At 39.4% G+C, this 13989-nt stretch overlaps 1 protein-coding gene across 1 annotated transcript; it reads left to right on the forward strand.

Annotated features, from left to right (window-relative positions):
- Positions 1-1332: 1332 nt before the first annotated feature.
- On the forward strand, positions 1333-10313 carry LOC101849479 (40S ribosomal protein S23). The gene is made up of 4 exons (XM_005103608.3): positions 1333-1421; positions 3456-3615; positions 6752-6872; positions 10134-10313. The coding sequence occupies exons 1-4, from the start codon at positions 1418-1420 to the stop codon at positions 10278-10280; spliced, it is 432 nt and encodes a 143-aa protein (XP_005103665.1). The 5' UTR covers positions 1333-1417; the 3' UTR covers positions 10281-10313.
- Positions 10314-13989: the final 3676 nt, after the last annotated feature.

Here is a 13989-nt window from a genome sequence, read left to right on the forward strand (position 1 = left end):
TAATAACATTTTGCTTTATTAAAAGACAAAAACTGTCTCGCACAATCATTGATAGCATTGAAGACCTAAATTTGTCATTGTCAACAATACAATAATACAGCCTAGGCCAAGAGCTTGAATAATTTAATTTTTAAATATTAATATCTTTACAACTATGAAAACATTTACATACTATGCATGTGGCCCTTCTTGAGACTCCCCCATGCAATAACATGTACTCACAGCTTGCCTCAGGCTATTTTTCCTACATTACAGCACTGACGTGATATGTGAATATGGGCAGCCTTACACAATTATTATGTTCAAACTTAAAGATGAAGTTTACTATCATATCATTAATTAAACGAAACCCCGCATATTAAATTAAATATGATATAAGAGGACCTGTGTACGTAGATCATTTCGTAATGCAAAATCAAAAATCAAAATGTTGTTATTCCAAAAAGAACGCTAAATTTTGTTACATAATCTAAACCAACTTCTTTGATCTAAACCCGCAGAAAGTCAGACGTGCAAAGCCAACATGTCTGATAAAACCTGACATTCTGTCAGATTGGGCAACTTATGATTTATTTCGCGTTTTTATTCTAAAGTACCTTAAGGCTGCTGAGCCTTTCCTGTTGTTTGCTTTTGTATGAAATCAAGATACCTTTGTGTAGATACTTATTTGTTTACTGAATGGCATTAGAGGGATTGATTAGATCTACATCTGCTCTCCAAAGCATTACACACAAACACATATACATACATATATACACAGAGAGAGAGAGAGAGAGAGAGAGAGAGAGAGAGAGAGAGAGAGAGAAAGAGAGAGAAAGAGAGAGAGAGAGAGGACAACCCTTGAAATCTCTGGTATTAATACTTCCAGCCCCATCCGTGTATATTTTCAGCTGCGCTTGTAGCCCGCCGTCCCAAGAGATATGCTCTCAGTTTCAGGGGGAACCAAATTTGCACATAAAAAAAAATAGCAAACCTAATTAAACTTTAATTTTCATAAAATTTGTTCATTTACCTTTAAATGTTGTAATATGATATTATCTAAACCTCATTACAAAGATGCCAGAACTACATCACTTTTTAGAATGCATGCCTCTTTTTTCTGAAATACAGCTGTATTGGCTGGGACTGAGGTTATGGAGTGCATAAAAATGTCTGGCTGTGGAGGAAAAATACATTAGAGAATTATAATTAAAGGGAAGAGAAGCCGCAGGGATCTCTAGGAAAGTAGCTACCCATATTTTCAGATGCATCATGTCTGAACATCTGCTCTGGATACTGGATGAAATTTAATTTTGATAAAATAAGCCGAGCTTGAATTTGACTTGAAAAGTCAACGAAAGCAAAGAAATCTGGGGTTACTTTCTCAAGCTCGCCTATTTCCTCTTCCGTTTCTACCTTTCTCTCTTCAACTGCAAACATGGGTGAGTCTGTTCACGTGTTGTAACTTTAAAATTTCTTATTCTAGGTATATCCTCTTTTTTCATAAAGCTTTATTTGATATTTGAATGGTGAATTATAAATTAAGCTTTACGGTAGGGTTTATTCTTTTTCTGTGTGCTGTTCTGTAGATGCAAGTCTCGTTACATATTTCGAGGTCCAATCACCATTTATCGATAGTTGGCGAATACGAGACTGCATGGTCTTTTTGGCCTAAATCTAGATTTTCTAGATCTAGATTTCTAGATCTAGACTCTAGATCTAGATTCTAAATGTAATTTTGTAACGTAAGCTTAGGCATGGCTTTCGAATATGGCAAACCAGTAGGACTTTATTAAGTTACAGGGATGCTTTTCACATGATCCTTCTTAGGAGGTGATCTTGTTACGTTGTAGTTCCGTTCGTTAAAGTCCATGATCCATTTCATTTGTTTACATCCAGAGATGAAATCCAAAAGTCTTGAAGACCAAATACTATTTGAATTAGGCTACACAAAGAGCAGGGATGCAACCTAACTGCAAAACATCAAATTAGGATAAAATTCAGGGGGGGGGGGGCATGCCCCCTGAACCCTACTAAAACAAAACAGGTGAACGCTACACTGGTTGGCCTAGGCTATCTATCATGGTGAATGCACACCGGGTGAGAATAGCCAAAAGGCTCGCTTGCGCTATTTTCACCCCGCAAAAAAAAACCTCATAGCCTATACATGTTTTTGTTTTGTTTATCTAGATTCTAGATCTAATAGTATTTTGCATGCTGAACACGAATATGGCCTTCATTTTTGCCGCAAATCAATAGTTATTGGGTTATTGATGTTTGAAAGGCCACCTTTATTCTCACCCCGGGTTAGAATAACCTGTCTCGCTGTAATAACGAATAATAATAATGTAAAAACATTTTTCGCCTCTCCTGTAAAAAAGGGCTCACTACTGACGCTGAGTGGGATGTGTGGCCGGCCGGACCATTCGTTGTTTACGCACTTAACGATGGCTGGCCTCTCTGCACACAATACATTATGGTTGAAGGAACAGAGAGCGTGTGCGAAAGTAACGAGACGATGGTTGAAGCGTTGTAAATTATTCAGACCAAATGGACAAGGGCGTTAAATCGTGTTAACTAGAAATCTAGTTTAATAATTTTAAACAATCCTAGCTCTTTTCTTCACTTTCACTTTTCCCTTGCCTCTTCTGTCCCCTTATTCTTCAACATTTGGAGTTTGGAGCAAAAATAGCCAGAGCGCCAAAAGAAATTCTCCCGGCCAGATGCAATCCAACAGAGCCATATTTCTGGGATTTGGCTCCAATTTAACAACCCTGACTGACTAGATCTAGATGTATGTCGGGACACCAACACGATCCTGTGGAGCATTAGCCCCGGTAACCTCAGCCCTGATCCCTCTTGGGTCATTTCTGGTAAAACAAGGGAGGGGGTGAGAATAGCGAGACATAGGTTATTCTCACCCCGTTGCCCTGGGAAAATACATTAAAGTTCTCGAACGTTTGAACACAAAATCGGTTAACATCCTTTGGTTCATTTTGCCGGTCACGATTGCCAATTCATTCGGCTTTTCTCGGTCTGAGAGTTCGTTTCATGCGAAAATGCGGCAAGCGGAAGTGTATGTGTGATATCGAAGCTGTATCTACTTTCGCTTTTGGTTTTTTTGGGGGGGGGGGGATTGTAGTAGAGGTTTTACGGCGCTCGCAACTGCATAAGGTCATATGAGCGCCAATCGCTTTCAGTGCCTCACTGACAAGTTGTTGGCTGGATATAATGTGCCTACATGTATGTATGTATAAATGGAGCACGCGCTGTCATTGTTATGTAAGATGCCCATGGAAAATTGGGAAGCAATTTAACAACATGGGTTTCGGGGGGGGCCTGCCCGCCTGCATTTCACCATGATTTTGTTTTGGCATGCCCCCTGGCAATGAAAGGGTTCATTCAGCATCAATTCTTTTTTTAAAAGCTATGGTTCACATTTATCATATTTTTAAAATGGTCTTTGAATTTTGCAGGTAAGCCTATGGGATTGCACACAGCTCGCAAGCTGAAAGACCATCGTCGTGAACAAAGATGGCACGACAAGGATTACAAGAAAGCCCATTTGGGAACAAGATGGAAGGCTAATCCTTTCCAGGGTTCATCCCACGCCAAAGGCATCGTGTTGGAAAAAGTGTAAGTGTTTGCATCAGACCAATGTTCCTTCTCATGCTGTCATGGCAACATCTGAGGATGTGTGATTTTTTATCTCTATTGCAGCTGACAGCTCAATGGCAGCCCTTGCAACTCAAAAGTTGTGCAGTCAACAGGATACGTCTAATGGGTTTCTGTTTACTTGTTTCGGTTTTGCTCTCCTTTCTCTTGTGAGGAAAAGTAATTCACTTGGTCATGAAAATATTTATGTATATTAAATATCCAATTTTGTACATCACTGCAGTATTTTTATCACAATAGAGAGCCTTCTTTTGTACCTGTTCTCTTTTCCAAGGCTCAGCTCTAGACCTAAAAAATTTGCTGATCAGCTATTTCAACTGTATAGACTTATTTGATCAGGCAGAGTCGTATTATGAAACTATAACTTCTATTTTATCAGTTCCTGGAGACAGTACTTCCAAATCTTTTTCGGTTTTTAAAAAAAACGGAAATCGGTACTTTCTGACAGTTCCATACTTGCTCTCCTATCTATCATTACCAACTCCATCCATATGAGAAAAAAGTGCGATATCGTAGGGCCTCCGAGATTCCAGGGCAAAAGATCCGAACTCGCCATCGTATGATCTTGTATAAAAGTAATGGTTATTTTCGGTAATTCTGTCTGCCATATGTGTTAAGTGTTACAGGAACTTGCCAGGCCTGGGAGTATGAGGAAATCTGTGAACTGCCCCGGGAAAATACTTAAAGTTCTTGAATATTTAAAAACCAAATCGGATAGGTCAGTAAATTCATTTTTGCCGGTCGCGATTATTGTGTTCGTTAGGCTTTTCTGGGTCTGAGAGTACATTTCACACGAGCAGGGGGGGGGGGGTGTATGGCTCACTGAGGCTCGGTTCTCAATCGGGGGAAGTCAAGATCTGCTTTCTTTACCAGTAGTAATTTGTGATAGTCTGATACCCCAACATTTGTGACATGCAGGTCGTGCAGTATAAATGCTGTGTAGCAATGACAATGAAAAATTAAATTTTTTATCCAAATTGCTTAAAAATGGGCTAAAATGAAAATAAAGTAAATTCTAAGAACTATGGTTTTTAAATTGTAAAAATCCATTGATAAATAAAGTGATTGGGATTTTTATTTGCAAAATTTTGGGGGACTTTCAAATAGGAAAATATCGCCAAAATGTGGGACATGTCTTGACGTATTTTGATGAGAAACTTCATAAGTCAGTAATGAATTGGAGTATATGAATGAGACTAGGCATCTTTATGTGATTTTTAGTGCAGAATCTAGTTCTGCTGTCACTTTTTCGATGTCTTTATTACTTTGGATCTTAAAGACTAATGTTTACGTGAAATTTGTTGAATTGCGTGACATCGTTTTTACTGAACAACTCAGTAAAGCGGTATCGGGAAAACCCGCAATGAAGTCATTGGTGACCTATTTAGTTATAGGCAGCCAATCACGTGCCGCCTAGCAATCATTCGTCTCTTGCATGCCGGCACCTCACGTTTGGAATGCGTGATCTAGTTTCTAGCTCTAGTGTTTTATCTATGGATGGTTGGTAATTTTAAGTTGGTATGTAAACTGTACTACACACAGAGATTTGAAATTTTACAGCAATAAAGACGACACGTGGGGCGCCTGTGTGGTCGACGATCAACCCGCAGCTCCGCTTATTTTTCGAACCACAGAGGAAATTCGCACAAACACGATAATTTCTCCAGTTCTAGAAATCGTTCGGGTTTGTACGATGGCATGTCGTTAGTTTAACGGTTCCCCTGATTGGTTGCCGAGTTTCATTTATTTTCATCACCGAGTTTTCCCGTAACTATACTTAGAAGAGACTCACTTCTGATTCTGAGCGGCCCAATAATTACCCCTCGCACGGAGGCCGGTTTCCGACTCAAGGCGCAGCGGGCGATTGGCATTGCTACGCTGTGTCGCCTCGCAAATAATTCAATATTTTACACTGTGTTATCGTTTGTGAAAAGAAAATACAGGTGTTGGGCTCGTCATCGTGGCTGGTCAGTGAACCTGCCCACGTTCGCATCACATGGAACAGTATCGTGTGAATACTGGCGGTTGTTGGGGTAGCCTAAGTCCATTCAGATTCTGGGCGTTGCGAAATACGACTCCAGAATGGGGAGAATTGTTGATTTTTGAAAGATACACTCAATGGTATTGATGGCAACTTGATATCAGGTTTTAGAATTTTGATTAGAGCTATCTGCAAAGCTGATTTTGGTGCAGGCCTAGTGTGGAATCGGGATCCGCCATACCTTGCAAGCTTTGTTATTGAACTGAGGTGTTTGCATTTCATTCGATGGGTGATAATAAATTATTACTATGTTTTAGCTTTCTGGTCAAAAGTGGCAGATTTTTCAGTGTTACCCCATCTTGCCCTCCTTCAGTTCTTACAACTCTCACACTGACTGATAGGTCTTCTTGAGCCATACAAGTTATTACTCTACTTTGAGTTTGAGCAATAATCCAGATTTTTTTAAAAAAAGGTTTTATTATGGGTTGTTGGTATTTACTTCAAACAGGCTCCCAAGTGCCATTTTTAACCCCCTAAAAGCTCTTAATTTCAATTTCTTCGGGGGGTTTGCCCCCTGAGTACCCACCGGGACGCTGTCCCTTGGACCCCATGCTGGGGGTTGCTTTGAGCTCCGGCAGAATTTTCCTTACTTTTCATCTTTGGCTGTTGGAAGCACTGAGAAGAGATTTGTCATTATATTCAACAGAAACATTGTTCGCATACTAATTGTGCAGCATACTTCTATTTGTGAGGCATGCTGACAAAATGAGTTACTTCTCACAATCCACAAATGCCGATATTTGCAAAAAATCGGCACTAGGGACACATTTCTAGGTTTTCTATTGATGCAATATTCATTAAGTACTAAATGCCTTTTGTTATTCCATACTTACAAATTGTAAAACCTTGACCTAAAAGCATGATAATGTATCTATTTTCAAAGGGCTCAAATCCGAGAAGTAACTCATTTTGTCAGCACGCTTCACATTTATTACTGGTCAAAGGTCGGGGGGGGGGGTGTAGCTTTTATTTCCTGACATAGTATTTCGCAGGTTTTTTTGTTTTGTACCACTTAGCTGTGTCACTGACTGTTCCCTCTCTCTTTGCCTTTTGCAGTGGTGTTGAAGCCAAACAGCCTAACTCTGCTATCAGGAAGTGTGTGAGAGTGCAGCTTATCAAGAACGGCAAGAAAATCACGGCATTCGTACCCAACGATGGCTGCTTGAACTTTATTGAGGTTTGTAGTTTGTTTGTTTTCAAACTATTGTTGATAAACCATTCTTTGTTCTTCCAGAAAATGGTAAAATGTTTATCTTAGAAGTCTTACCTTGGCTAGGGTAGTTATACACTTTTATCAACCAAATTAGCTATGCCAATGAAAATTTATTTTTTCACTTTAGCCCTTCTTTTTTATTTGGTACCTAAGAAAGAATTTTCAATTCTAAGAATTATGTAGGTACCGCAAACAGGCCGTGCGCCCCCGTGGCGCACTGTCACGGAGACCAAAACCCATATTTTTACCCTCCTAAAACACCGTGTGATCATGCATACACACAGACACTTGATATAGCGGAAGGAGGAGGAGCTTTTCCTCTTTTTAGTGATATTATTTATTTGAATCAAGGGTTCTTTTGAGAGCAAAATCTTGCGGAATAAAAGACAACACTATCAAGGTTTTCATCGCAGGGGCCACGCGTTTCGTGTATTGATTTTTTTAGTGAGTGACCTCGGTTGAACAGGAACGGGGAGCGTATGGTATTATATACTGCAATCTGATTTGTCAATATTTCAAGATGAGAAGACGCTCTTTCCGCTGATAATTTCTAAACACTTGTCCTTAAAGAATTAATAGAGATTTGCGTGTGAAAAAACTTTCGGTGCTGTTTTTTTATGGAACCAGTGATCGGACTGACTACGGAAATATATCGGCAGAAAGCCCATATTCATTCCTCTTCAAGAATAACACAGCCATTATACGCTAATAAACACCGGACGCTCCCCGTCGGCTCGCAAGCAGGGCACCATCACCCCGGTTTCGGATAAATTCTCTCTCCTTCCCTTCAGCGCGGCCCGGCGCACAGCCGATAAGCCGGTGGTCGCGAGTGGGGATTTTAACCTCTTGTATTTCTTGACGTTTTGGTCAAAAAGCCTACGTCAATAAATTTTCGTCTTCTGGTTATTTGATAGCCCTGAAAAAAATTGAGCGTGTTCTCTATGTGCATAGGTGTGTTTCTACAAGTTTTTGTGAATGTGCATTCAAATTGAAGAATGTTGTGATGTCTCAAAATGTAGACATTTCGCAGTTAAAAAACTAACATTTTCCTGCAACTTCAGATGTTCATAACTTTGTTAAAAATGGAGCTATACGTGTAAATTTGGTATCAAAATGCTCAGAATGATCAATTCTATAAGGTAGTGCAGTTAACTATGAAATCAGTGACTTTGAAATTTCAGTTTGTGGTACCTAAATTATGCTTCTTGAATTTTAAGAATCGGTTCATAAATTTAAAAAAAAAGTTATTGGGTTGTAATGGTCGGCAAAATTTGGAAGACCCACATATAGGAAAGTACTCCTAAACAGTGGACCACGCAGTAGCAGATTCTGTAAGATAATCAACGATATCTCAGTAATTAATTGGATTGTTAGAAAGAAACTTGGCTACCCCGATATGTTTTTTGGTAGAGAAATCACTTCTGCCGTCAGATTTACTAAACATGTCATGGTTATTTTGTACACATTACGATGTTGCGATAAAGGGGTGTCGGAATGAGTTCATTTTATTTATAGCATCGTATCACAACATGAGTTCTTTAAAAATTATGTTGGCAGTGTGACTAAATGGCAAAGCTTTTTTTTTAATGACTTGAGACCATGCCAACCATAAAATATAATTTAATTCAATCTAGCATTCCGTTCAATTAAAACCCCTTTTTCCCGTAGAGACGCGAATACTCCGATTGCAATGTTACAGGGGAACAGAGAAAAACAACCGGATGCGCGCACGCCGCCATTGCCCTGTTTCAAGTGAGCAATGAACAGGCTTGGAATAGTCATGCAGAGATTTGTAGGTCACAGACATTTGCTTTGGGAGTGAGGGGGAAATGGCCGTCTCCGTGCGAAGCCGCTTTGGACAACGGGATGGTCATTCATTTATGATAAATTCTGCACAACTGCTTGACACAGAAGGTTCAAATTTAAACACACTATAGAAGAAAGATGGATCTCTTAACATCTCGGCGTCGAATATCGAACTCCTTATAGTTTTCGGTGTACCCTATACGAAAGGGTTTCCGACACCAAATGTATGGGTTAATTTATGAGTACGAACTTTGACTTCCACATATTAGTTTGCCCTATTTTCTAATTGGTTGCCAAGTTTCATTCACATTTCTACAGAAATAGTGCAGAACGAGCTTGGGAAAATCAGTCTCTATAGTTCTGACTCTGTCAAAAAATGCACCAAATTTTCGCAGCGCACGGAAGCCCGATTGGTATTGCTAACCAAATCCGCGAAGACCAAGCTGAACCCTTTCCACGGTGACATTGCGTCGATCCGTGACGTCCAGATTTTTCGCCTTGAGCTTTTGGCTCCCTCTGTTCATTGTTTGAAATGTACAAGACAGGGAAATATTATTTATTTAACTTTTATTGTTTATATTGATTTTACATAAATCAACAAACAAAATGATACTTCTATGGTTACGATACATTTATTATTGGAGAAATTAGTTTGGACTACTGAGGTTAAGGGGCTTCCTGTATTGCCTGTTTTTTTGTTTTGTTTTACATGTTACTCTCTTGTATCGCTTAATCTTCAGCACTTACATTTACATCCTAGTGGGTGGTTGGCGGGTGCTCTGGTGTGGTTTACTTCTTCTTTCCTTATCTCCTCTTCTCTCTCCCCCCCCCCCCCCCCCCCCCCCCCCCCCCAATCTTCTTTTTTATGTTTGTTACTCTTTTGTAACACCTAATGTGAAGAAACTTGCATTTTCCCGCAGGTTTGTGAATTTTTATCAAATTTTTGTTTTTTGGCTCAACACCTTTAATGCCCATTAAATAACTCATTTCTGTGGGGATTTTTATTAAAAACGTTGATTAAAGGCACAATAAATGTAAATTTTCAGTTACCACGGACTCTTAGGCTGAGGAAATAACTAATCTTTGGCAGCCATTTTCTTACTAATTTTACCTCTGAAAACGGGTAACCCCCATCTCCTTCATTCGCAAATATCTCGACTTGTATTCAAGACAAATTGTAATTGATATTTTTTCATCTAAATAAAGACAAGTGAACAAGCTTTAAGATGATACCAATAACTATACATGCCCAAAATTGACGAGAGCCTGATTCCACCCCGCTGCCTCACATTTACATCCTAGTTGCAAGTGCCAAAAAAAAATACAGAAGCTGAAATAAAAACATGTGTAGCCATTTCTGATCACTCTACCTTCGCTTTTAAGGAAGCTAATATTTCTTCTTTTTTTTCTACCGCACAGGAAAACGATGAAGTACTCGTTGCTGGTTTTGGACGTAAAGGTCATGCTGTTGGTGATATTCCGGGTGTGCGTTTCAAGATTGTCAAAGTGGCCAATGTGTCTCTCCTGGCCTTGTTCAAGGGCAAGAAAGAGCGTCCCAGATCTTAAAATGTTAACAAAATAAAAGTGAAGTGAAGTGACCATTTTCTTGTTGTTTATTTTTGTGTTTCTAACCCATAGAGACCTACTGTCACATGTGCAGGTGGTTGAAGGGTGCCTTATGTACTTGTGGATCCTCTTTCTTTCCAATCCCTATCTTGCTTCTGTCTTATCTCCTTTCTTTGTGTGGTTAAAGTAAGGTATCTTAACCCTGTCCGTACGCTTGCTGGGGCATTTTGTACCCCCGGGGTTGTATTCTTCACATTTTAGAGTACTTTTAGGGTGAAGATCTCTTTGAAACTTTCAGTATTTCTCAAAAATGATTTCGACAGACTGTTATACATGCAAAGCGTACAGATCGGATTAACGAGTAAATTTCCTTTTTGGAAAGTGGTGGCACAGTTCCCCATGTCGTATGGATACGAAGTAAAACACGTAATACAGATAGGGTTAATTGTCTTGCCCTGTGTCTGGATACAGTACAGTGGAACTAGGTTTCAGCATAAGTTGGATTCCCCTGATTTTTAATTCTTAAAATCAATTTTAAAAATAACTGATTCAACGAACACATAGATCTAAATGGGCAAGCTCGGATTCAATGAAATCGCTTGCAGGGTGAATTGCTTTATTCTTTTTTAGATCAATCACTATCGGCTGCCTCTTTTCATACCAATACACACGTTATTAGCTTGCACCCATGTTTTAGCGTATGTTGGACAGAACGCCAGTACCTGTGTGTGTGTTTGGGGGAATGCCAGTAGAGATACTAATGAGACACATCGGCTACTGATCAATATTTCAATGATACGTTAATCTTGTCACATAGATCTATGTGCGCTGGACTTGGATCGAACATTGCTATTATGCTAGTCTCAACACAGCAACATGACTTGTAAGGCAAACAATATAATATGTAGATGTGCATTTGAACGAATTAGCCCTTTTGCACAGTGTGTGCTGCTTGGTGGAGGTCAGTGTACGTGTATTTTCCTTGAATTTTACAGCATTTCTTCGGCAAAGAAACAAAAGTGCTTCTCATTTGAAACCAAACTACTTTTGGTTAAAGTGGAATACATTATACATTGCTTGCTCGATGCCTGTACAAGGGGGTTCAATAAGTCTTTGGTCTGTGTATGAAGGAATCATGGTAGAGTAATAAAATTTCTCGTCTCCATGCAAATTTTCTGGGAAATCCTACGATAATAAGACTGAAGCTGTGTCATGGAGCCTGTTGAATATCGCTCAGTTGCCAAGTTTTTATACTTGCAAGGAAAATCCCCTTCAGACATTTTTCAGGAAATGGTCCAGGTTTATGGTGACAAATGTCCTCGTTATTATACCGTGACATACTGGGTAAGACAAGTTCAAATCTGGATTCATGTCGGTGATGATAGTGATGGATGAAGATCGTGATGGGCATCCATCCTTTGTGGTGACAACTGAAGAGAGTCTATCCATAGTGAAGAAACTGGTTCTACAAAACCGATGTATAACTCAAATAACTGTTAAACAGTGCTCAAGTGAAACACAAATTGGTGAAGGGTCAATTGAAACGATTCTCCATGACCATCTTAACATGAATAATATGTCTGCTCAGTGGGTGCTCCACCTTTTGACAAGTGAGCCAAAGAAGCAGAGGGTTGAGTCCTGCAAAACGCCCCTTCGAATGGAGTCCAATGACAAACATTTCTTTAAAAACATGGTGACTATGGATTAAATACAGTGGAACTCGGATTCAACGAAGTCGCCGAGCCTGACCTAAAATCTCGTTGAATCTGAGTGTTCATTCTATACCAAACACGAGGTTTTGTGTAGATAATTACAGGCACTGAGCAAGTAATGCATAAAGATGTCACAAGTAGTAGTACTGTAGTCAAGAAGTGTCTGAAATGTCCGCATATTATGAGCTGTTCTGTAAAAAAAGACCGATTAGTTCAAATGCACACGCCAGTGTCATCTCGATTGTTTACCAAAAAGTTGTGTCGCTGTGTAGAACCTAGCATTAGCATACGGCAACTTTTGATTCCACAGACCAGCGCACAATTCATTACGTAAATCTACGTCAAGACTAGCTTATCATTGTAATAGTGATCAGTTACCGAGGGGGAAAAAGACTGACGTGTTTGTGTCTGCGTAATCCGAGTTCCACTGTATAGTATGGGTTTATCAGTTTATCATTTTGATCCACAACTCACAACAAAAAAATGTCCTTGCAATGGAAAACCTCTTCTTCTCCCTCACCAAAGAAGGCAAAGGTAACACTGCCAAATTCAAATGGAAAGGTCATGCTATCATGTTTCTGGAATTCTGAAGGTATCATTCATCATGACTACCTGGAAAATGGAAAAATAGTCACAGGAGACTACTACTACTACTACTTGGGTTTGCTGATAAAAGTGCTGTACGAATTGGCAAGGACGTCACTGAAGCTTGTTGAAGACTGGTTGGGGGGGGGGGGGGGGCTACACCCGGAGGCTATCTCGCTTATTTATTACTGGACCGAATTTTACCAAATTTCACACATATAACAAGCATAGTAAGGAGTCTTAAAATCCGCAATCAAATTTGAGAAAAAAGTTTCGTTTCCATGGATACACCGCCATATTGGATTTTATTGACATGTCTGACGTAATGAATACTGCACTTATCGCTCATGGAAATTGATTGTTTTTTTGCACGCGTGTTTACAAACATTAGATCTAAAAATTTGTGTTGTTTTTTTCCTAATCGAATTATGAAATTTTTAATGAATTTTTTCCTGAGGTAGCATTCAAGTTTGCGAAAAATCCGTGAAAATCCACACTCCAGACACCACCAACAAAAATCTATTCCATATATATCAAAAATTCAACAGACAAATTTTTAGTATTACTATTACCTCTTCCCTTCATCCTGTGAAAATTTCATGAAGATTGGATAAAAAATGGTGGAGTTATTCAAAAAAGTATAGAGAAAAGTCGCATTTTGAGAAAACGGCCGATAAAGAAAAATAAAATACTGACTTTATGAAATATGAGGAAATGACCGTTACAAACATGCCCGGTATGGGGAAAAATACGGTTTTGGGGTTTTTTTATGCCATGAAATAGTTGTAGGAGATGCTGAGGAAGCTAAAAATGCCTACAACTACAACGCAAATTCCATGATTTTGAGCCGAATTTTGATTTTAGGGGTGTAGCCCCCCCCCCCCCCCCCTTTGATTTTAGGGGTGTAGCGCCGCGCCCCCCCCCCCCCCCTTAAGGACCATTTTGGGTAATTTTCCCTCAAGGGCTTTAGAATAATTAGAAGGTCAAAGAGAGTTGGCAGAAACGTGTTACTCTGCATGATGGCCATGTCTGTCCCTGTGGTTTTATGAACCCCCGCATAATTTAGCAAAATTTGGTCATTTTTTGCATTATTTCTGATTATTTTCCTTTATCATTCTTGATTCTTTGTCAAAATTAACAGAATCGCATAATTTCACATTTTTGGGCTCAGTTTGCATAATTTCAGAAATGTTCTTGCATAAAACGACGGGGACAGCCATGTAAAGACATAAAAAGTATGAGTGCCAAGCAGGGGCGAAGGCTGACTTGTTTGACAGGGTAATCAAAGTGAAACGGGACCAATGGCTTGTAGATATCACACAAGAATCTTACTCGAGGCGGCGACTCTGACTGAGTTGTGAATGAAAACAAATTCGGAATTCACATTGTATGTTCAACCGCCAAAATAATCG

The sequence above is a fragment of the Aplysia californica genome, unplaced genomic scaffold (assembly GCF_000002075.1).
Source record: "Aplysia californica isolate F4 #8 unplaced genomic scaffold, AplCal3.0 scaffold00382, whole genome shotgun sequence".
Taxonomy (NCBI): Eukaryota; Metazoa; Mollusca; class Gastropoda; order Aplysiida; family Aplysiidae; genus Aplysia; species Aplysia californica.